Source organism: Lepisma saccharinum, chromosome 25 (genome assembly GCF_977018435.1).
Source record: "Lepisma saccharinum chromosome 25, izLepSacc3.1, whole genome shotgun sequence".
Lineage (NCBI taxonomy): Eukaryota > Metazoa > Arthropoda > Insecta > Zygentoma > Lepismatidae > Lepisma > Lepisma saccharinum.
Genome location: NC_139253.1, coordinates 11,905,297 through 11,930,991, shown reverse-complemented (window position 1 = coordinate 11,930,991; position 25,695 = coordinate 11,905,297). Strand labels below are relative to the sequence as shown.

The 25,695-nt window shown below is 38.2% G+C and overlaps 1 protein-coding gene across 2 annotated transcripts; it reads right to left on the bottom strand.

The window, feature by feature from the left end:
- Window positions 1–559: 559 nt before the first annotated feature.
- On the bottom strand, window positions 560–24,231 carry tsr (Cofilin/actin-depolymerizing factor homolog tsr). 2 transcript variants are annotated; one of them, XM_083111861.1, is made up of 5 exons: window positions 24,129–24,231; window positions 7,085–7,208; window positions 4,115–4,233; window positions 2,870–3,001; window positions 560–1,194 (listed from the first exon to the last, which is right to left on the bottom strand). In XM_083111861.1, exons 1-5 carry the CDS (start codon window positions 24,129–24,131, stop codon window positions 1,126–1,128), a joined length of 447 nt encoding a protein of 148 aa, XP_082967987.1. In that variant the 5' UTR covers window positions 24,132–24,231; the 3' UTR covers window positions 560–1,125. The 2 variants fall into 2 exon arrangements, with proteins under 2 accessions (XP_082967987.1, XP_082967988.1); XM_083111862.1 differs by lacking the exon at window positions 24,129–24,231 and adding an exon at window positions 7,349–7,369.
- Window positions 24,232–25,695: the final 1,464 nt, after the last annotated feature.

Sequence of the window (25,695 nt, the reverse complement as noted above, 5' to 3'; positions counted from 1 at the left end):
ATTAAGATGCACTGCAGTGTTTCCTTCCAATATATTAGAAACTATATTTAACTCTTCACTCAATTCAAACAAACATTCTACTTACAGCAGCACATAATATGCTGCAACAATGCACTTACAACAGAGCCCTGTTCAGATTTCAATCACAGAGCCCGTTAGTGTCGCCTCACAAAACACAAAGCAGTTACACAACACACAATTTACATCCTAAAAACAAAGTGTATACAAATTTTGAAAGGAAGACACTATGATAAAAATAGCATAATTTTTTTGTGCAATGTACAGACAATTTGTTTTACTGTAGTTACAAAAAATTATTTTCTCAACATGTCATGGCAAACTTTAAATGAAAATTGACATACAATACGACCTGCACCTCAAAATTTTGGTGAACCTAACAGGCTGGTAACATTACATGTGTAACAACTGATATAAGTCTTTCTGCTTAGTAGAATTTCAGGTGTGACCATGCCATTTTAAATTCAGAACATTAAATGACTACTGCATTGCAATAGGAGTAAGTTGAAAAATAAACTGTTCAAAAAAAACAAACTCCATGTTCATTATAAAGTAATTTAATACACATTACAGCCTGTGTGACAAAACTCCTACAGATACAAAATTATTTTGGAGTATGAATGCATTGTCTCGAGTGTTCCTTGTGTGGGCTCCATGAGTGATGCATCTCTTGCTTGTGTGATGTGAAAGATTGAGCAAAGTGCTCAAAAGTTCAGGACTAGAGAATGCATACTGACTGATGGTTACACGTTCATTTGGTGCACGAATTTTCCACTCGCTGCAATGTTTCAATTTTAGTGGTGCAATAAATATCCATCCAGAACTGAAATCCCAACCACCCCATGTTCTCTTTTTCCTTTCGCACACACACACAAGAAACACATCACTTACAGAGCCCACACAAAGATCACTAGAGACTAGAATTTTTACTTTCTTTCCCCCCCTTTTTATTAAACACAGTTTGAAGTTGGCAACTCACTGGGTCCCTTCATTCCCCAAAATGACAATGCTACTTCATATTGATTATGACAAGAGAAGTTCCTTTCTTGATCCAGGCAAGCAAAAAGACACCAGAAGGGCTATGTCGGGTCCAGGATGAAGCCGAGCCTACTGTCGGTCAGTTGCCCTTAGTTTTTCTTCTACAGCTTCCTGAGATGCTTCAGATAAGTCGGTAGCCTGCAGAAAATTAAAGTAATTAATTACATGAAGGCATAACTGCAAACTTTCACAAAAAAGAATGCTGAATATCAAAGCTTACTAAAAGTACAGATATTCCCTGCATTTCTGGGATCTTATTGAAAATCGATGAGATGGTTACAACCAAGACTCCGTAACTGTACCATGCCATGAAGTTGTCTAGCATAAGGGGTGTGGGGGTAGGGTTTTACACATTCTCAATCTTAAGCCATACTGGAGGTAATGTGATCAGCACCATGTTCCTGCCACCTTAAGTAACATCTATACTTGAATGTTTCTCTGCAATTTCAGCTATAGGGATACACCAAAATACAAGGTACATTCATTACTAACACACCCAACTTCTTCCAATCTAAAAGACACACTTCCTTTGGGAGGAGGAGGGAGGGTGTTTGAACATTTAGATGCAATGCATCTTTGATCTGAATCTGTAAATATTCCACAGTCTTCTGAACAAACCCAACATGCTGTTTCTGGATTTGTTTAAGGGCCACATTACAGGGTGAAAAATTGTCGTGGCTGGCACGAGTTCATTATTCCAGATGCTGCTTGATGTATCCATCAACAAATCATTCAGAGTTAATGTGCGTAAGTTTCCACGTTGCACAATTGGATAGTTGAGCAACACAGAACCCCAAAATTTCACGTAGGTTAACACTTAAACCACATTTACCACATCCATCATGAAAGGACAAGTTGTTGTTGAACGATACAAGCAAAGATTTGTCAGTTCTAGTGATGGTGAAAGAACCAGTAGTATATTAAAAATGCAGGTGCTGTTATTTATTAAAATGGTAACTGTAAATGCTAATGGCAATGGGAGTATAGTTAACCTTTATCCGCTGGATCTCTTGCAGGCCTGTATTTTCATTTATGCCGAAGACATTTCAAGCGCAGACTTTTTGCATTGTGCCTCCGCCCCCTAAATAGAACAAAGTGAATACAAAATGTACGTTGCTGTAGTACATTCCTACAACCATGCAAAGTTACGTTGAAATCAAGACACTTCTTGAGTAAAAAATAATAACATTATATGAAGTGGTAGTGTTTCCAGCCTCGAGACAATGTGCAGAATTATGCTTCTAGCGTCTGCCCCATGAATGTTTGATGGACCAAATTTGGAGGGAAGCATGACAAAAAACCACTATGAGAATATGTTAATCTTCAAATTATCTCATAGTAACAAAAGGGCTTTTCTGAATGGCACTTGTTAATAGTAACAAGGGATGTATTTTTTGTAATTCAAGTAGGTCGAAATTTCGATCGTCAGGCTGCTCAACGTTAATGGCAAAAGTAACAATGTAAATGTAATACTACAGTTATTGTTCTAATGAAGTATTGGTACTATGTACATATCTGTGGACCTTGTAACATTCAAAGAAATAATGTGCAAGAGTTATTTTACAAAATATATTTAGACTCATTCGTGTAGTTACTGGGCTTAAAAAGTGGGGAAATGTTAAATTCAGGTTCCAGTGAAAATTGCATTAAAACCTATCATATATCTCATCTGCATAGAAAAGATGCACGAAAACTAAAAACTTTGCTAGTGAATATTTTCACAAGGTACACATCTTGCAGAAAATCTAAGAATGAAAGGTGTCTTATCATACCTGACATAGTAGAGACAAAGTTCAACTAAAATCCCACTTACCTGAATATACTTTTGGACGCCAACCAGCGATTTCTTCAAAGCGTCAAAGCTAGAGGAATACAACATCTTCTTCTTAACCTTAGCAGTATCTGGACACCAAGACATCAGGAAAAGCTTCTGCTTCTTGGATGCCTTTGGGGAAACAAGATTGAGAATTAACATTAAAGTTATTGTTCAACTGTAAATCTTCAAGTTACCAACTAATTTGTAACCATCCTTCATTGGGGCTAGCAAGGATTTTAATAATTAGCACATAGTGAATAATCTGCAATGTACAAGAAACACATTAAAAATATAAGGTCTGCTTGCTTGGATGAAAGTTCCGCATCTCCATACAAACAAGAACTTAAACTAAATCATGAATTGATTCATTGTTCTAATATAGAAACACAGAATTTACTTCCAAAGTATGACCATATCAAGTTTTATGCTTCAACTTGCCAACCTTTCATTGACAACTGGAGAGTCCCACCATGTTGGAACATCACATACGAGTCATTCCATGCCAAATCAACACAGATATGTGCAATTTCCAACCTGACCATCACAGATTTTCATGAAATTTGGGGAGTTGAAACTATGCATGGAACTTAGTAACTATGAAACTTTTTAGTTTTGTTTGTCTTGTAATTGTTAAATTATTCAAGGTCACGTGATAAAATTATATTTTTATCTAAAGGTATGATTGTTATATATCACTAGAAAGCTTGTTCAATTCCCTGTACAATAAGCTTTATTTGATCTTCCTACGCAAAATAGGGGCAGAGTTACGGCACATTTAGTACAGCTAAGCAGGTTCAAAAAGGGCAATTTATGCTAACTTGACCTTGAATAATTTAACAATTACACGACAAACGAGACTCAAAATTCCCATTGTTACTAAGTTCCATGCATAGTTTCAACTCCCCAAATTTCATGAAAATCGGTGATGGTCAGGTTGGGGGCTGTGTTGATTTCGCATGGAATTACTCGTACATGTTTACTCCAAAAAATATATATATATATATATATATATGCCCATTACAAAATGTTGTGAAATTAAATTCCACATGAATTTTCAATATTTGGAGACCTCTCCTTTGCAACAGTTAGCTATATATATATCCTTTCCTTTTTTCTTGGAAAAGAGTACAATTAGCATTTATATTGCATGAAGTTATCAGATGACTAATTGAGATTATAAATTTTAGGTGCACCTGGCATTTGTCAATTTTAATTACGGTTTATAGATTCATGTCAACTAACCTCTGAAGTTCCTTGACACTGATGTGTATATTCAAAATCAAATAAACCATAGCGGCATTCCCCAGTGCCACCTTTCTGGAGGTCCTCTAAAAACTGATCATAACTTGCATTTCTTTCACCTGAAATACAAAGCAAAATTTTAGAGAAGAATTCATATTCATTTTTTAAAAAATGACAACACTAGTAAAATATCAAATACAATAATTTACCTCAATAGTACTAAAATATTCATGGAATTAAATACATTCCACATTGACCCATGATAGGAAGAACAATTGGGGAGCTAATTGATAAATAAATAGTAGCAGCAAACTGGTCTAGAGCAGGTACCATTAGTAATGGGATGCAATACCATGACAAAATGTTTTGCACAATGAAAAAGCAATTTAGAAGACCTTGACCCCAACAAGTAGGTTAGCATCAGGGATCCTCAGGTAACCCTTCTTATGGCCTAAATATTGCTGTAGCACACCATTCACAAAAATATGTACTATCTTTTGCATTAAAAACCAAGTAAAATTAATAACTTACTTCAACCAAAAACAAGTCTGGAGTCAAAACAGATTTTTCTGAGGTTTTGAGTTAAATTTATGTCGTCACTTGCGCCTGAACAATGATTCTAATTTCCATATCCCAAAGCAGACTAAAACTTATTTCCTCATTTTTAGACATACCCTAGACATTCTTGTAAAATAAATTAACCCATGTATATATCACCGTGCCATAAAGGCACATACATTTAGGGGATGTGGGGGTAGGGCCCCACACACACTCAATCTCTGCACTTTAGAGGTGATGCGATCATCACCATGCTCCAGCAGGATTGCCCCAGGGTACCCACTGATTTGATGCTGGGTAAACCCCGGAGCCACTTTATGCAGGGACAAGGCTAGAAAAATTCCAACCTCAGATCACCCACCCAGGTCTCCCGCATGGTAGTCAGATGGCCTACTGACTAGACCAGCACACAACCTCCAAACACTGCAGGTTTCTTACCCTGTCACCAACATTTTTATTACATCAAAGTAAGATAGTTTGGAAACTAAAGAACTTTATAATAGAAAAATTTTAAAAAGCATAATCATAATGCTTTTGTAGTTAAATACAATCTACACAGACATGATAGATAAGATTAGATTTCAATTCATTGTTACTATTTTAACCTTTACTCCGCCAATGAGTCACATGTGACATAGAAAATATAGGCGTAGTCGACCAATGGGTCACTGGTGACCCATCTTGCTGATCAAAAAGTTCATGTGCTTTTAGCACCTTCATACTTGTATGTGAGGTTGTAAACGCTGACAGATGTTCAGATAAAACTTTGAAATGTCATGTGGAAGAAAACCCACCCACCCAGGACCCCCAACTCCAAAGTTACTTATGGAAGCTGGTGCGAATTTTAAATTTGTGCACTTATTTGACAAAAAATGTTATAACTCAAGACTATTTGAGCCATCTACTTCTGGTAACTTTTGTGTTGCAGCTAAAACATCATGGCGTGCAACCGTGCAGGAATCAAAACGCCAAAGGCAATAAGAGGGGTTGGGTGGGCTACAGCCCCCCATGACTTTCAATGAAAAAATCATAAAAATTGAGAGTTTGCACCCTCTTCCCCAGCTATTTTTGGAAGGGGACGCAAACTTGAGCCTTATGGTCCTTTCTCAACTGAATGAAAGTCATTTCATGTTCCTGGGTGCATTACATTATAGAATATGTGAAAAACTCATTTTATTGATTTTTTCATTGAAAGTTGGGGGCCGTGGCCCACCCAACCCCTCTTATTTGCTTTGGCGTTTTGATTCCTGCACGGTTGCATGCCCTGTTCTAGCTGCAAAACAAAAGTTACCCGAAGTAGATTGCTCAAATAGTCTCAGAGACACGTTTTTCTGAAATAAGTGTAAAATTTTAAAATCGTGCACAAAGGCAGCAGACAGAGAGGTTAAATTTTCAAAAACCTGCTCAGCAGTCTAAAGGTTAAAATAGCTTCTAAGACATTAAAATTAAAACCCTTAAAATAATTTTCTGTCAAGATTTACATACATTACATACATATCCTGCAGCTAACGGTTCAAAATTCCAAACAAAAAAAGGCTCATGTGAACAGTACATTATGATAAAACATCAATTTAAAAAAAAATACATTGCTAGTGAAAACATAATAAAATTGCCATTTGTTTTGTTAATGGGCAATTCCATGTGGACGTGGATGTAATTTAGAATATGAACATCAATTTTTGCTTAAATGAAATGCAACTGATTTTTACTGATTGCCTTATATAATACAAATGAATGTTCCCTTTAAATTAGCATAATTCACTAATAATATTTGTGTATCATAAAGGTAAGATAAATGTACATTTAGGGGATGGGTGTTAGTGCCTCTTACGATGTCTGCTATTTTGGAGGTGATGTGATCAGCACCACGCTCCTACCACCTCCCCCCCAGGTACCCATTGATTTGAGGCTGGGGTTGGCCCTATAGCCACGTTATGCAGGGACAAGGCCGGAAAAGTCCATCACTCATGCCAGGTCTTCCGTGTGGCAGCCAGAAGCCCTAGACTAAAACACTGCTTTGTGGGCGTTAAGCATTATTAAACTTAACAATATGGGTAAGACTGATGTTACATCCTTGTAGAACAAGTTCCCTGTTGTGACCTGCCCACATACAAAAAAATAAAAGAGTAAACACTTTATCATCACAATTACTTCTAGCAACTATTTGTGTTGCATAAAAATTCCATTGTTAAAAGGCAACCCCCCTCTCATCCTAAAGTTTTTTTCTATAAATTCCAAATAATTAAGAGGATAAAAGACTAAGGCAAGCGCCCTCCCCTCCCCCCGACCACACCTTGGTGAACACCAAGACTTCTGTCAATTCCTATCAAAAACAGAAAAGTAAAAATGTATACATCTGTTTAAACGTGAAAAAATCAAGTTCCGACGATGTTGTATTCACTATATGCTTACCTATAACTTCAACATCTATTTGTTTTTCATCCTTGATGTAGAAGATCACGTATCGATGTTTTTTATCCTTCTTTATTTCTTCGTAAGTAGTTTTACAAGTATCCGAAACCGTCACGCCAGAAGCCTGAAAGTTAAAAAGATAGCGGTATAAATCTCCAAACAAAATTGCAAGAGACGAGAGGTGGGGAAAAAGGACAATTATGAACATGCACGGGGAAAATAATCAATTTGCTGGCACCTGTGAATATGAAACTATCAATTTACCATTCCAGTTTCAGTTGTCAACACCTTCCTGTAGCTACGTCTTGTTACGACTAACGAACATTCATCGTCGGAGGCCAAGGGGAGGGGGGATAAATGTTCTCAGAAAAGAACAAGTCAGTATTTCAGGTCTTATCAAAAGCAAATCACCGGTGTGCTGCGTTGCCATTTAGTAAACATGAGGGCGCTGAACGAAATTTTTTAATCTAGGAACACTACTCTGTTTACAAGAACATCCCGCAACTCATTCTCAGAGCGGAAACGTCCGTAAAACTAAAAACATGAAAGCGCTAACCTGATGTCACGCTCAGACACATTTCAAGTGGTAGAATCAACTACATCGCCATATATAGTAAAGGACGGGAGCACCGCGACTCCCTACTTTCACCTCGTCCCCTTCCAATTGCTACTCATGTAAACTATCGAACCAGCTAGCTATCTTTTCTGCCGTGATCCCACCCGGGCTTACAAATCGACTCGTCATATTACAGTCGCAGCTTGCGTCACAAGCATGACTCATATCCCGCCTTGTGGAAACCGGTACGACCTGTACACACGCTTCTGTCAAACGTACGCGTTCGCTGCAGTCATCATATTTCAATACTTTTCGCAACATATCAAATTCTTTCGCACCGTAGTTCAAAACTAAATCCCCTTCTTTTTGTAATCACGACTGGAAGGAAAAATTAAGATGGAATCAGTGGCGGCGATTTGGTGTGGGATAGTTGCCCCTCCCCACTATGACCTCTTAAAGCAAAGCTTTGTCTAGCAAGAGAACCCCCCCCCCCCTTGGTACACAATCGCCGCTACTGGGTGGAATCATTCCAACTTGCCTAAACTACTAGTCAAAAGATTTTTCTAGTCGCTGGGAAAGTCAACTAGAACACATTTTCTGTAAGTTGGAAACTCTGAATGTATCTATATCATACTATCCCCTGCCTCAGATTATTTCTCAACGTCTCGCGCATCTTATGAGGTGAGTTTGAATAAAGCAATTTTCAACAAAAGTAACATTTGGAGTCGATTAAAATAGTAAGTTGATTTTACACACATTTTCGCCCATGACGTAAATCCAGCCCGTCAGCGATTCATTTCCAATCCTCGGGAAAAATGTTCACATGAAGACAAAAAAAAAAAATTGCTTTCAGAGTAGCGACACTGGTTACGACTTACGGCCATGTTGGATGGAGGTGGAGGGCATAAAAATTACGGATCTCCCTTATGGCACAACGCGAGAGCAACCGCGCGCTCTGACGTCACCGTATAATGCTTTTATTGTTATGCCAAATGCCTAAGTTGTTAGGTTTAGTTCTCTTAGCATAAATAATACACTTGCTGTGTATTTATGCTAAGGGAGCCAAATCTAACAACGTAGGAATTCCTCGTCCGACGCCAGAAAACTAAGTTGCTCTAGCGTTGTGCAATAGGAGGCCCCAAAAAATTACAACGCCCAATCCGTCAATCAAATCAGAAAAAGGGGGATGTACTCAATATGTAATGAACAAATTTTGCAGTACGAACTTTCATTCCTTCACATTAGTATGGCATGCTCAGAATGAGGAGGACATGCAGGAGAAGACTGATTGCTACCTGTAAACCATTAACAATACAACCGGCAACCTATAATGCCCTACATAAAACAAGGAAATTTCAAGAGTCGATGATCCTATTTCCACGAGCATACATTCTATTCACGTGACATGCTAATTCGACAATTGGTAAAGTGGACTAACACTTCGACATGCACCATTTAATAATACCGCACAAATCGCAGAAAAATACGTAAAAGGTGATCATGCGTGTTTAGTACCGGCAACGCAACTCATTTTTGGTGCCACAGTTAACTGCGATCACCGTGGGTAACAGGTAAGAAATAAAGAGGGGTGGGGTTGTTACCGGCATTTTTAAGATCTATGGTCTTCCTGTTAACAGGGCAGTTCATCCGAAACACGTGGAATCCTTACTAGCTCGATGTGCTGGCCTGATGTAGCTAGAATCAAAGCAAGGCAACTATTTACCAATGTATGAAAAAACACACAATTACCAGAGAAACAATCTCATTACCGCAGTAGTACTCACTTGCCTAACTACAAATCGAAACTTTTGAATACAGACTGTACAGAGGTCGAATCTAAGGTTGCATTAAGTGGAAAAGGAATCAATGTGCCACTATCTTACTCCAGTCTTATTTAGGGCTGAGCCGAAGCCGAAACTCTTACCGATTTCCAGACAACTGGATATTGCAATAATTAAATTTTGTTCAAAATATTGATGAAATAATGGTGTAAATATTCTCCTCCAATTATATGCATCAATATACCAAGAAATTTTGCTTTAGGATATTCAAGAATTACATCAATAATAGAATAGATATGTAATAACAAAATAGTTTTTCGTGCAAAAGTTGTAAAGGTAAAAAAAAGGTAAAGCGCTCCCCTGTGCTGTGCACCACGCCATGAAGGCGTACAGGGGGTTTGGGTTAGGGCCGCACACTTTCTTGATCACGGCCGAAGGTGGGGGTGATGTGATCAGCACCATGTCCCTGGTCGCCTTCACCCCCCCCCCCCCCCCCCGTTTCCTCCCGGTACCCACTTTACAGGACGCTGGGTGGACGCCGGAGCCGCTTGAACAGGTGGCAGGTGGATAAAGTTTTACAAAATAAAAATAAGTTTGAATTTTGCATAATTTCGAGGATAATCAGACTGCGCGAAAGTTAATATGACAAAAAGTACCTGCAAATGAATTCCAACAGATACAATGGCTCGGCCCTAGTCTTATAATTTTTGGCAATTTACTGATTTTGATAACTTTCAGCAGTGGCGGAGATTGGGAGAGGTGGGCACTTCTTGCCACCGTACTATGCTAAACCTTATCTACAACGGGAAGTTAACTGTCCTTGCCTCATTTAATTTAATTAAGCCTGTAAAGCACAGAAGAAATTGCAAGTACTGTTGTTGGTAGGGCTTTTTGATAGGTTAGTTTTAAAATCATGAATGGGCATCTGGAGTGGAATAAAGTAATAATGTTGCCTTGTAATAACAAGGGGTCTGAAAGTTTAATCCCCGTGGTCAGTGTGCTTCGGATCTCATTTCAATCTGTAGGTCCAGTCCAGATTTCTTAAATACGATTTTTTCTTATAAGCTTCTGCTTCAGTTTTTTTTCAACTGCTGGCCACAAAAGATCCATTCCACCCAGGGGTTGAAGACTAATTTAATATTTGACAGCAAGTCCATACATAATTGATATATTAATATTAATTAAGGGTGCATATTAATTTCCATATAAACTTTAAATATCAGAAATGTATTATGAATGAAATTTTTGGGTTCAGGGCATCGACTTGTAAGAAATAAATTGACTGGACTGTCTCGCAAAGGTTAAGCATTTTGCAACAAGTAGCCGAAATGCATCACTAGTTGCTCTGTGACCAGGTTTAGCAGCCATTTAACCAAACTATACATGATATACTGGAAAGCCAGAATACAAATATATTTTACTGAACACAAAATTTAATGTAGAGATTTTTTATACTAGATCTAAAGGTAGAGCAGTATTTTCTTTTTTGGTTCATGTATGCTTCTTGTTGAGCGGGCAGGCACCCGAAAGTGATTTTCCTGAAGAAGGTGGCCACTTCTGATGTTGCCATTCACTATTTTATGTAGAAATAAATGGTCCGCCAGTCTATGTCTCTCTTGAGGATTTTGGATATTTAACATTTGCAGGAGGATGGACTTTTGCAAGTGTTTTGTGGACGGAATTCGGTGTCTAACAATGGCCAGGAAGAAATTTAGGACGGAATTTAGTCTATCTGAATTTGAGGGGCATGCCATAAACCAGATCAGAATTACAGTGTTCAATTTTAGGTGACACAAAAGATTTGTAAAAGGTGCTGAGGGCAGTCAAGTTGTTTATTTCTGTGAAACGATAGAGAAGACCCAGCATACGCATTGAACCCCTTGTGACTAGAGATGTGCTCAGAAAAGGAAAGTTTCGTCAAATATGACGCCCAGGTCCTTTTGGGCAGCAACTCTCTGAACACAATTATTTTTTATGAAATATTTAGTATTAAATGTGTTTTTCTTTAAGGAGAAGGTCATCATGTTGCATTTTTGAGGGTTGAGTTTTAAGTTCCATAATTCACACCACTTTATTAGAGAATCTAAATTCTTTTGCAGAACTGTCATGTCACTGAAATTGGAGATTTTACTATATATTTTGCAATCGTCAGCGAACAAGAGAAGGTTTTTGCATGAATCGGAAAGATATTCAGGAAGAGAATCAAGGTACAGGATGAAGAGAAGAGGTCTAAGAACACTGCCTTGAGGTACACCAGAAGATACAGCTTGATAAGAAGACATTCCGAATAGAACAACTTTTTGTTGTCTGTTTTGGAGGTAGTGCTTGAGCAGAGAAAGAAAGTTTCCATGAATATTGAAACGGTGAGATAATTTATGAAACAGGAAATTGTGGTTTATAGAGTCAAAAGCTTTCGAAAAATCCAGATATATTACATCCAGTTGAGAGTTTTCATATATAGAGTTGATAGCGTCAGATAATAAAATGGTTAAGTTTGTTAAGCAGGAGCTGCCTGGTAAGAAGCTGTGCTGTGCTGTATTTATATATGGAGAGATAAATTTGTAGTCGGTCCTTTATCATCTTTTCACACGCGATAGAAAGTGGTGAAAGAAGGGAAATAGGCCTATAAGAAGAAACAGCACACTTGTCTCCAGATTTATATAATGGTATCACGTTAGCATTTTCCCATGAATCTGGAAATGTACCCTCATTGAAGCATCTGTTTAATAAAATAGAGAAGGGACTAGCGAGAGAAGCAGCGTTTTTTAAAGAAAATAGAAGGGATTTCATCAGGACCATTGGCACGATTTTGAGGCATTGGAGATAGGATGTATTGCACTTCTTCAGGAGATGTGGAGAGACTGAGTGTGACAGCAAACTGGACGGAGGTTGGGAAGGGATGAAGCCGGTGTATTCAAGGTTGTATTTATGGAGAAAAAAAAGTTAAAAAGATTAGCTTTGTCAGGGCCCTCTACGCATACTGAGTCATATTTTACTTTCAAAAAGTATTCGGGAATTTTGCCTCCTTGAGTTGATTAGTGACAAAAAACCTTTGGAATTTGATTTGATATTGTTTGTGATAGCACAAATATTGGATAAATGAGCATCCTAGTAGAGGCTGTTATTCACGTCAGTTAAGATTTGGGAAAGATTAAACTGATTAACATAGGAAGTATCGGGTTCATTTGGTTACAAGAAATATACATTAAAGACACCTAAAACCACTAGATGGACTTTATGGTTAATATCTGATATAATATCTTCCAAGATTGATAGCTTCGAATAAGGTATATCTTCAGGTCTATAAATCCAAGGATTCCAACAGGTTCTTTCTTTAAACAAATTTTTAATATTATATATTCAAAACTTATTTGATCGTCCAGGATATATGAAACCTCTTTTAGTTCAGAGCATACATATGATGTCCAGTTTGCACATCAGGGAGCAAATGTTTACATGCATGATAGTGAAGGAGGAGGAGAGGGGGTCCAATGTGATGACAATGACAACTGGGAGGGATGCTTTGCGAAAATTCTGCTACTGGGGATATACCAGCCCATCTCCCTTCGAGCACCGACTAGAACCTAGGACACCTGGCTTCCAAGCACATTATGATGACCACTTCGGGATGGAAGCATTATGTGTGCATACACAATACCACATTGTAGTTTGTTCTTTCCTTCATTTCAGTGGACACCTACCTTTACATGGTAAAACCCAGGAACCTTGTTTGGGACCATGCTTGCAGCACGACCGATTACAATACTTTCATAAATCTAGTTGCTTTGAGAAATAGTATCCTAATTTAGTTCTCTTCTGCCAATCCAATGTCACAACACTGGGTTTTCCTGCCAGGCCTGAATGGTAACAATGCCCCAAGCCTCTTTCCTTCCCTTGGACCCCCAATGTCCTATCCTCTTTCAGAATGACTGAAACAAGACCACCCTCCCCTTCGCTTCTGTCAGCTGCAGAAAAATGACTGCCTGCAATATCTACTCCATGACAATGCTGCTAGTTAAAGTATTTAATAATGTAATTTTTCTAAAAAAACCTTCTGAAATCCTTCATAAAACAGCAGGTTACAAACGTCTGACAAGGATAAAGCAGACATTATTTGCGAATAAAAATCAAATAAATGTGCAGAGGAAATAACAATCCTTCATATGTATCAAGAACCAGTATTACATATTTGGTGCACGTGGCAGGGAATAGTAAAAAGTTAACTGGCAGGTGGCAGAAAATGGTAAAGCAACTGGAAGATTGATAATTCAGAGTAAATTACAAATACATACTGTGTCTGAAATTATTGACCATTTCTCAGTGATTAAAAAATAAAAAAACTGGCCATAATGAACTGTATTACTCACCAAATCACAGCAGTGAGTCATATGCATAACTCTTAAAATAATTCAGTCAGCCACAAATGGAGAAAAAAGTCTCCATCAAAATAACTGCATTTTTCAGTAAAAGTTTGTTAAATAAAATTGGATCTACAGCTTAAAATAGGACCTGAACCATTGTGCCTTTACTGGGGACACAAACTGAAACACCTTACGTGCAAGGTGAGGTAACATTACTTTATAACATCAGGGGGGGCGAAAATCCAACCATTTTTTCAATAAAACCACTAGGATCAAACTTAGCACCTCTTGATTAGAAGACAACACTTTTACCACCATGCCATTGGGTAGGCTCAAACAAATTAGTATCCATAACAAATTGCCAATGTGTGTTTTGGCTGCTACACCATGTAAAATTAGTTTGCTAGACATTAATTGACATTATTGGTTAAAAAAATGGTTTTTCCCCAAAAAAACAGACATCACCGGAAAAAAAATTATCCATAAAAAAAAAGCAACTTATAAGCCTACAATATCTCTGCATAACTTGCAACAATGCAGACATCATTTTGTGCATAATTAGTGGGACCAGCAGCCCTCCTGGCATATTCACGATGGACCCCAATTGTTAAAAATTTGGGAAGGAGAGTTCTAGGAAATTCTGGATGTGTTGGAAAGAGTGGTGAAATAAATATATGCATTCATTTACATGTACCCAATGTCTCATAAGAATGAGGGGGACCGTTTACCCACTGTACCCCCTTGAGAATTAAGTCTAATTTTTCATTAATCTACAGATTTCAATGTTTTACGTAATGTAAAAGTGGTCCCAGCATTAGCAAAGCACAAACTGAGATATTTTATCCCAAAGAATTGCCCACGTAAATTAAAACCTGCAATTTCTGAGTATTTTCGCAGCTTTGTTAGTAAAATCTGTTTGTATGCACACTAAAAATAGCTAAAGAACACATCGAAACTAACTATCAGTACCAAACCTAACTACGAAAAGTTAGAGCTGCTGTTGTGGATAGTTGTTTGGGTGCTGTATTCACTTCCGCGAAACCCTCGGGCTGTTCTGCTACACTGTAAAGTAACACGCTAAGGCAACAGACTGTACTTCACAATAACATTTCCAAGAGCTAAAATCAACTGAAAACATTCATAAACAAAATCTTCATAAACCATGCGAAATATTTCACTTTCTCCAGAGCGAACAGAGTGTCAAGGGTACCGAATGAGGTTTTAGGGGTACAGAAAAATAATCTAGGTGTCAGCCCATTTCCTCAGAAGCTAGCAATTTTTCTTTGCAAATATGGGGTAAACTAGCCTTCAATCCAACAAAAATAAATCTACACATTTTGAAATGTGATCATATGGCATTTAATTCAAGGGTTATTTTTTAAGTAAGGTATGTTTTGCAATAAAAATGAAGTAAACGTTTTTCAAAAAAACATTTCCTGAATTTACATACACTTCTATTTTTCTACATAATTTCCTTGCCGGTTTAAACATTTATCGTAACGAACTACCGAGTTTTTGGATACCCTCCTCACAGAACTTGGCCACCTGTGATGATAGCCAGTTACTCACGGTTGTCTTCACTACTTCATCAGCATCTAAACGCTTGCCACCAAGGAAGGTCTGCAGATGTCAGAAGAGGTAGTAGTCGCAAATTCTGGACTGTATGGCAGTGAAAGCACAACAAACACTTTCGAAGTGCAAAATCATGGCAACTGTGTTTTGGGACAGGCAGGGTGTTTTGTTAGTGGACTTCTTGCCACAAGGAACAACAATTAACTCAGCTTCCTACTATGAAACCCTAAGGGCCGGTTGAATAAACATCACTAACTGGAGATCAGATTTGACCTACAATCAGGTAGTGAACTAAGTTGAAGCTTCTATCATGTTGTATAAAGCTAACTGTCGATTTGTCGATCCTACATCAAATCCTGATCTTGGGTCAAAGAAATACGTTTGGCAACGTCGCAAATCCAGACATGTCGCTAGTGTGCCTGTGATGTTGCCAATTGTCCAACACTGAACATCAAACATTTTAAAGTTTGTTTCGGAAAATGCATGTATCGGTTCTCGGTTGCAAAGGGAAGAAAATATGCTTGCATAAATAGATTTAAAAAAAAAATGTATTTCTTTTTAATGCTAAAAAGAGATAACTTTCTTATACTCTGATTTGGAGCTATTGTTCATGTAAGGAGATGTTTATTATATTTATTTTGTGATTACACGACAACATGTTACAGGTGAACCACTAGTTCCTGTAAGTAATATACGGAATTTTCCTTGCACTTGAATAGCCTACGTTGTGAAATGTGTGAGTTTTCCCGAATGGGAACAACAGTGGCACTTGTCCTCTCGGATGTAAATTATGTACAAAACAAATAATATTCGAAATAAAATATGGGTCATTTATATATCGGGAGGACAGAAAGCTTACCAACTAAAATGCAACGTGCTCGGTTCATAAAGCAGTAGATATATACACTACAACCAAAGTTACATGATCTGTTCTATTCTGCGGACAACATTGAATTGCAATAACACTTGGCTGGATGCAGTAAAGCGAAATGGTAATATTTTTATACTCCCTCTCCATCCCAACGCACGTTTTACAATAATATATCAACAAGAAAATGTAAGCAGGTCTATTTTCGGTTTGTATCAACACTCGATTGTTCTCAACCAACTGTGCATCCCGAACCGCAGTAGGAATGGCTAAACCTGCAAGTAGCATAGTGATTCATGCAGGTTTTTTAGATTTTTAACTTTTAACTTCTTTACCTGTGAATAGGTCTATTGTACAAGTTTTTTTAGGGAATGACACGCTTTTTACGTACTTCTAATAGCCAAAACATAATATTTTTTAAATGTATCCTAACCAACCCTTAACCATAATCCTCATATTACATTTTTGATGCAGTACTATGCCAAGTACCTAGTTTTTTTATATGACCTGAAGGAGATAGTCTATCTCAAACGTCGTTCTACAGTAGGAACATATACTCACATACGTAAGTACAATTTTTAACTTTCCTTTTTTATGTTCTGGATTTGTGAGTAACACGCGACTAACCTACAAAATGCCCCCAGCAAAACTAGCTGTATACACTCTAATCCCAGTAGTACAAACAGTAATTTTTCTGTGGCAGTGGGCACTTATACATGGATCAAGAAGTGAAAGACTCAGTGTAATTGAAACTGAAGTGATCATAATCACCATGTTAAAATGTAGGGTACCCTTGACCCTCTGTACCCAGTGGCATGTGGTGCTAAATCAGGCAGGGGAATAGGAGACAAGTAAAATTCAACCCTTACTGAAATGAACCAAATCAATATACGATACATATGCTACAAATTGTCAGAATTGACATACATGAAGGACGTTAAAATTATGACAATAACATTGTTAAAGCAAATATGATATAATGTAAAGAAAACATTAAAAACAAAACTGTTGATGCACAACAAAGAAAAAAAAATAATTAAAGCAATTTATGAGTGATCAGAGGGAAAAAATGTTGTCGAAACCTGTTACATCTCTATTTGTAGATTAAGTTGACTTTTTTGTAGAGTTAAGTATTCTTGTAATTCAAACGTCCTCAATGCAATAACGACATTCAGATGGCCAAGTTTTTCATGACTTCCGCTAGATTTATGTAGGATTTTAGTTTTTAATCCAGTTAGGATAGGTATTGGTTAGCGGTCTTTACTGTCAAGTCCAATGAATTAAAAGCTATAGACTTCAGCCGGTCGATCATACAACATTAGCTTTCTTGTCCTGCCGCTGCGTGCATCTTGCCTGGTGGAACAGGTGGATGCAAGCTGTTCCCTCCGAAGCTATTTCGCAGGGTTTAGCCAAGGCATTTAGCAGATGCTTAGATTGTAGAAGATTTTTCCAGTTTGTTATGAACGACAGATGCAATTTTGCAATGAAATTAGGAAACTATGTAATTAACTTCCCTGGTGATTATAGTTTACCTTCGTGCAGGGTCGGAAAAACTCTGCATCGGGTCGTAGCGGGTGGAACAACAAGGGTAGGTGAAGTAAACAAACGCCCCGTCACGGTGAGTTTTTTCGGCTTTACTTTTGGAAATGATTTCGGGAGAAAGAAGTGTTCTTATTATGTTAATATAGATAATTTAAATAGCTTCAATGGCCGATAAGTAGGAGGGAACAGCCTGTTCCCTCTGTTCCATGGAGTGACCGCCATTGTCTGTACCCCATAGAGAAAGTGAAACATCTTGCATGGTTTATGAAGATTTTGTTGTTTATGAATGTTTTCAGTTGATTTTCGCACTCTGAAATGTGTTATTGTGAAGTAAAGTACATCTGTTACCTTAGCATGTTACTTTACTGTGAAGCAGAACAGTCCAAAGGCTTCGTACAAGTGAATATAGCACCCAAAACTACTTTCCACAACAGCAGCTATAATTTTACGTAGTTAGGTTAGGATTGTAAGGTTTGGTACTGACAGTTATTTTTGGCAGCATGAATTTACAATACCGGACCACTCTTCAATTTCCATGAAATTTTGCACTCACTAATTGAGAACTCCTAATCACGAATCTGCATCTAATAATTGGCGGTCAAGCATGGAAATTGTAAAATAATGTGTAAAAGTTGTAGAATAACCTTGTTAAATACCACCATGATTCTCCATACAAAGCAATTGACAACCATATATCTTTTGCATTTCTTGTTCCTACAGTTTTCCTAACCTTGTGTTCAGACGTCAGACGAGGAATGCCTACGAGGTTAGGTTAGGTTCTCCATTACCATAAATACAATGAAAAATTATTATTTAGGAATGTGAACTCTATTGATTAGGTAGGTTTGGCAACGATGTATTGCACGCTGATATTTTCGTTGGGAAAATGGAGTCTTCCGTGGATCAGCTGTTCTTACGGTAGGGTTATGTTACGTTAGGAAAACATCGTTTACTTCATTTTTCTCAACATTTCCATACTTGACGGCCAATTATTACATGCAGATTCGTGATTAGGAGGTCTCAATTAGTGAGTAGGCGAAATTTCATAGCAATTGGAGAGTGGTCCGGTAAAGTCCGCACGTTCATTATATCCCCAGCGGTTAACAAAGGAAGTGGTACTCTTTGTTAAAAGAAACACCCAAGCTGGCGGTTTTCTTTTGAAGTCGAAGCAACAAGCTGGACTAGGAAAGCGATGTTGCCAAATTGAAGAGATAAAGAGGAAAAGCAGAAGGATATGGTAAGGAAAAAAGAAAGAAAGAGAAACAAGATTAAAGAACATGGAAAGAGAAAATAAATACAGATAAAGATTATAAAGGAAGTGTTTAAGGGTATTATCGAAAGGGAGGGGGAGAAATATCCAACTCTTATATTAGGCCTTCATTGACACCGGGGTTCTGGGGAGGATTCTGAATTAAACCGGGGGGGGGGGGGAGCATCCAACTCTAGGTCTTACAGTATGGCTGGTATTTTAGTTAGAGGGGGATTGAACATTAAATTGAGGGGGGTATCCAATTCTTGTGCATTACTATTGTCTTAGACTGTTGCGGAAATTCTGGTGTGGAGACTAAGAATTAATTTTTATTGGAGGAGGCAATGCTGTTTAAAATTAGCATGGAAATTTTGGTGTATTGTATTAAATTTAAACTCTTGATAAAGTGTTAAATCTTTGATTGTCGAGAGATTTCTGTAGTAGAGAGAGTTCAAACATTAAATTTTGGAGACTGTATTTAGCGATATTGTATGTACAGTCACGGACACTGCCGGCTTGTAATGAATACATTGACATTCAATGGACTTGATACAAGCCGGCAGTGTCCATGACTGTACACGTTTTCGACCCCAAACGTTAAAAGAGAAGCTGGAAAAGACAAAATATCTCGGGATCTTAAGGAAGTATTGACATCCCATTTAATTAATATTCTTGAAAGCCTGCAAAGAAATGGGTGTAAACATTTTCTTGTTCGCTTCACTCGCAATCATGTGTTGCGAGAATGAGTCTTTGGTGCTTTACTGAGGTGAATGTGAAGTTTTATACTATAGCTGCATTACAAGACATAAGCGATATTCTCGATAGTCATTAATAACATCACTTAAAATATAATGCTTAGGGTTGGTATACTGCTCAATTTAAAGCAGGTGCATCATTTGGGACAAAAATATATCGAATCCGCATTTCTAACTTGTCACAGGAAAATTTTAAATTTGTACTGAAGATAAAATCCAAGTAATTATTGTTATGGATTGTTTGTTACTAAAATAATTATATTTACCCCAGGAAAACGGGGGGTGGAGTGAGTTCTTTGAGTATGAAAGAGGAACCCTGTTATATTATCGCCATGAGGTTAAGAATTTCTAGCTAGGATTCTGTAATGTCTCTTGAAACAAATTGAATCTGCCATATGGCTCGAGCATATTATTTGGTTTGTCAAGGTTGAATTATTCTATCTTTATCTTAAGTTCTGTAACAATTTGTGTTAAATACTCAAATTGACTTTTATAAATCCACTCAAAAATACTATTTATATGCATACAGAGGCCTGCACAAGACCTGGAGCAGACCCGTTCGCGAGACATCGCTCCTGAAATGCCATGCAACCTGCGCAACACCTTCGCTTGAGCAGCTTGTATGCCCACCTGCCCAGATCGTTCCTGGCAGGCATTGTAGACCCGCCGGGTACCTGCAGTCTTACGATACCTAGTAGGTCTCAGTTCGTTCTTTCCATCAACTGCAGACCCCTCCCTCTGCATGACGTAGTTGCTTCGAGTAGAAACTGCACCTGGCCCACACCGTTCTGCAGTGTTGCCAACTGCAATAGATTTTCACTACTTAAAAAAGGGAACTCAAGCTTCGTAAGCCACATCACCAATGAAATGAGATTTACGAATGTTGCTACCCCCCCCCCCCCCCCCACACACACACACATTGAAATAGGTTTTCCGTGGCACAGGATCCATAAGTATATGTCGTAAATAACCAATATACGTATATATAGTGATATAGGGCAGGACTGAAACATGTCACGTTGGACGCTGAGGTCGCGAGTCAAACAACACACTGTTCTACTGCGAACACCAGGGCCGTAGCCAGCCAGGGGCATTGCCGTTACCCTCGTTTGGGGGGGGGGGGGGGGGGCAAGTACTTGGATAAACGTAACAACAACAACAATCACAATAATAGTAATAAAGTAGCATGAAAGGCATTATTATCCTCATAAATCATGCAAAAAAGGGGTAGAAGTCTGTTCTCACGCATTTGTGTTGAAACAGGATTGGAAATATTTTTTTACAACACGTCAATTTCACATTAGTTAATGTTGGAAAACAAGCACACACACTGTTTTTGAAAGAAAGAAAGTGCATGATAAATGCATTCCGAATGTACATACATGTGGCATGTAAAATTTCCATCTACAATATTTTCTTTTCACATGGAGCGACGTATTACATAATCAATTCATCCAACTCTTAACAAACCAACATTAATAGCAAATAATATCACGGCCCGCCATAGCATTCTCTGTTTTAAAACTTTTCTCACTTAGATCGTTCGGCGCTCAGGGCCGACTCCCGCTACCCCTTTGCTACGGCATTGAACTTGATGATACTTGTACTTTAATGTTTGACCCCCACCCTGACCCCTCCGCTAGACAATTTCCGTCCAAGGTTGTGAGCAATGCACCCTGCCCCCTCTGGTTGCGCCACTGCGTGCCTGGTTAAGGCACCATGCAATGAAAAACAATTAGTTTTCAGTGAGGAGATTTTTGTTTGCTCGATCATTCATTTAGATAAATGAAACTGTAATATTGCGTGCATTTCCTGGCAATAAGATAAGAACTGCTTACGCTGAACTGAAATCGCTAAGTATATAAATTCTCCTTGGAGAAGAAGCTCCTCCTAGGACTTCGTAGGATTTAGTAGCTACGTAAGTAGGCAACACTGGCTGCAGCCGTCCACGTGGTGATGAAACACCTGGAGCGACACGCTGCCGGAGGGCTGTTTCCTTCCAGCAGGTTTTGCAGGCGCCCGGGTCTTGTTGAATGCCCAGGTACCTTGTAAGCGCAGAGCACCTTGAAGAGCAAGAACCCGGGTAAAGACGCAAGTCGACTCGTTGCCGTGGGCAGGCGAGCAGGTAAACCTGTTATCGCGTGCAAGCGGGCAGCGGGTAGGTAAAAGGCAGACTATGCTGGCCTCTATATGCATATTTACATATTTTAACTTACTACATTTAACCAATCAATGTGCTGGCTTTAAGTTTTTCGAAAATCGAACAATCAAAAAATATGGAGAATGTAACATGGTATTTCATTCAAATAGACATCAACTATTACACATTCATCCAAACTATTTTCGAGGGATTATGAACGATTTTAGGGGTCGTCTTGAGGCACCCCTCTTTAGGGAATAAGGGCAGATTAAGTAGTGTGTTCTGTAAAGCAAAGGAAAAAGTTACCTTCGGTAGACACGCTGTCGTAATTAAATACTTTGTGGGGATTACGATATGGTTTGAGGGCGCGAATGATGTTTTGGGGGGGAACATGATATGATCTGGGGGGACGCATGACACTGTTTTCGGGGGGAATGCACCATTGGCTTTGGGGTTCATGCTCTCCGTGAAGGAAATAATATCCTGCAATGTTGTCTTCATACTTGGGATTTTCACTAGCAGCCGTGAGTGATAACTTGCATTATGCAAAGTCTAAGGAAAAAACTAAGAGCACAACACTATAACAAAGCAACAAAACATCACCATAACACAACACAACTAGTTATAAAAAACCAACCCCGCACGTGGTTATGGAGCAAAAATAATGAGAGGCGCCTTGCAACTACATGAAATGTAAATAAAATGTGGCAACGTCTGAGTGCACGTGCTTATTGGGAGCGGTTTGGCTATTGTCAGCGTTAAGTTTTATGAAAGGGTTGCCGATGGGGACATAATAAACACGCGTTTTTTTTGTAAACTCGTTCCTTTTCGGCATGTCCTTTCGCTATTTAAGTGTACATAAAAACAGATTTTACTAACAAAAAGCTGCAAAAGTACTCAGAAATTTGAGGTTTTAATTTACGTGAGCCAATCTTTGGGATCAAATATCTCAGTTATTTGTGCTTTCCTAATGCTGGAACCACTTTTACATTACGTAAAACATTGAAATCTGTCGATTAAAAAAAATATAGACTTAATTCTCGAGAGGGTAAAAGGACCCCCAAGGTGGATATTTTATATATGTGTGCTTACGATTATTGACACATTAATGTGACGATTCTTGAAACACTAGTTCGTAAAATTTGCACAACACACATGATAAAAGTAAATGCCTTGACAAAATTCCACAATCCTTCAGGAATGATATTTGTACACATTCATCAGATCGATTGTGAGAAAACCTAATCGAGAGCGAAATACTGAAATATGTCAGGACCACCTAAATATGTAGTGTGCCAATACAGAGCAAATTCTTTGTGTATACTAGTGCAGAAAGACAACACAGAATATTAACTTAAGTTCATGGATGTCTGTAATATAATCCTCTAGCTTCATTATGAGCACTTACAAGGGGTGACAGTGGTTCCTGCTGATACATGCACCTATCCCAATAGCCGCTGGTATTTGATATTATCGAACAATGCTCAATGGCAGAACAAACCTCAAACTGCAAAATTTTGGCTGTAAGTACTTGCATCATTTAGATAATTACGAACAAGTGTTACACAACTGAACACCCATTTCAAATTGCACTGCTCAACCTGGCACTGCATTAGCTTCCAGAATAATCATTTTTCGGAGCACATACATCGAAATTATCCGCAAGAGCAACATGTCATTGCACCGTTGAGTAACGATACAGTGGCAAATTGAAATTTAATTCGCCTAAACCCTCCCACGACGGTCTATATTACCTCTAACAGATGACCCAACTTTCAAATCGAATTTGACATGCCTTAAGTTTCCGACATACTGACGAAATTAATAAAAACATACACAAACTATACGTTCAGTACAAACACATAACCGGCCAAGTGCCGGTATGCTACGTCAAATTCACTTCGACAATTCCCCAAAAGTACGAACGCATTCTATTTCAATCGATCATTGCATTCGCTTGACTATTAATTCAATGTCTTCCCATGCATGGAACTCTTAAATTCCCTGAATATTTTACCACATTTCTGTCTGGCTATTCTTGCCCATAGCTGCCAAGAAAGCATCTCCCTCGGTCACCAAAAATGGCGACTACCGGCATGGTCATAACCGTAGCATATATTGCTCTCCAATTTTCTTACAGACGTGTCACAAAACAATAGTAAGTACGTTACTTCAATGTACTGTAAGGTCAAGTGCTAAAATCATTTATCGAATACTTACCATATTGCAATCTAATTTTCACTGTCGTTCTTCAGCTCCGGTATACTCCGTTCAAAGACCAACTAACTACTTTACCCCACAAAGGGAAAGGGTGTTGCAAACTCCGTTAAACACCAAGAGAAATCTATGTATTAATGCGCACACGTATAGCGAATTATAAAACGCTTACCGATTGGTCACAAGTCAACACATTTACGACAGGCACGTTGCAAAGATCCAATCATGACAGCAGTTGTAAGAAATGTATATGTAAATTGATTTCTAATCTAATATGAACACAATGTATTAAAAACTGTTCACAAAAGAAGGAACGTAACTACTTGTATTTGAGTCATGATAATAATGTTCAGAATAATTTAAGAAATACATCTTTAGAGTAGAACTATATTTTATTCCCCACCTCTGTGGAGTCCGCAGAGTAGTAAAATGGTCATTGTCAACGTGAGTTGGCGGTGTATAAAATTAACTAGGAAGAGGTATCTGGCTTGCGTGTGTGATCTTCATTCCAGCAGCCGATGAAGCAAATGAGAACAACCGAAAATTTCCTTGTGTGTTTCAAATAGCCCATATTTAAAACTATTTACCATCTTACATGACACAAAGTTAGGAAATCTGACAATTCGGACAAGTAGCCAATCAAGGACAGGTAGCCCCGAATATTTCCTTTTATGGTGGCACTACTCGTATAATAGTTTTCATTTATAGGATTTGATATAGTTTCTACCCTTGTGACTGTATGCCAGTGCCAAGTACATTTTTATATCTGGATAAGTGGATATTTCATGACAATAAATATCTCGTTAGTAATAGTTTCCAACTCTGCGAGTATGCGCTGTCAAATCTCAATTTACGATGACACGGATTCGTGAGTCCTGCGGTGGCTGATTCATTTTAAGGCGTGACTCCAATAGGATTATACTTGCGGCTAATTTCACATTCGGTGCCTTTACGTTGCGTAGCAGCTGATTATTGTATTATAGAAAAGTGCCGCCTCGGAGGCAGAGCGATGAAAGCGGCAGACTTTCGATCTATCCATCTAAAATCCCGCGTTCGAGTCCCGACATGGGCTCATGAGTGTTCTTAGTGAATATTTCTTCTATTTCATCTAATTACAAGGTTATTATATTTTATGACGTGAAAAAGAGTATATATTTTTTATATAGTTCGGCAAAAAGTAAATGAATTAAACATATTAACGTGTTTGTTTATGTTTATGTACATCCTTTAATTAGAACTTTCTGATGTAACTATGAAAGCACATAATCAAAACACAATGAATCAATCGGACGCTACACATTACCGCGTTCAAACTAATGTAGATGCAAGTTCGAATCATGTGGTTCGAATCTCGCGACGAGAGATATCTTTTATATCGACTTATTAATCGCTATCCACGGTGTTAGAAAAGCGAATTTTTGCGATGATCGTATGCGCACTCGAAAAATTATAGATACACCGCAAGCACTGACTCGCAGGCCGAGCCCTTAGTTTTCGAGGTTCAACGGAAATCTCTTGTGCCGTGTACAGCCGCGTACAGCTTTACTCCGCTAAATAAAATTCTGTATAA

Excerpts from the sequence above, each read along its gene's own strand:
- tsr (XM_083111861.1), bottom strand. Across the intron at positions 4,234-7,084 it reads AATAGATGTTGAAGTTATAG|GTGAAAGAAATGCAAGTTAT; the intron begins GTAAGCATATAG and ends TTTGTATTTCAG. Across the intron at positions 1,195-2,869 it reads GCGTCCAAAAGTATATTCAG|GCTACCGACTTATCTGAAGC; the intron begins GTAAGTGGGATT and ends AATTTTCTGCAG.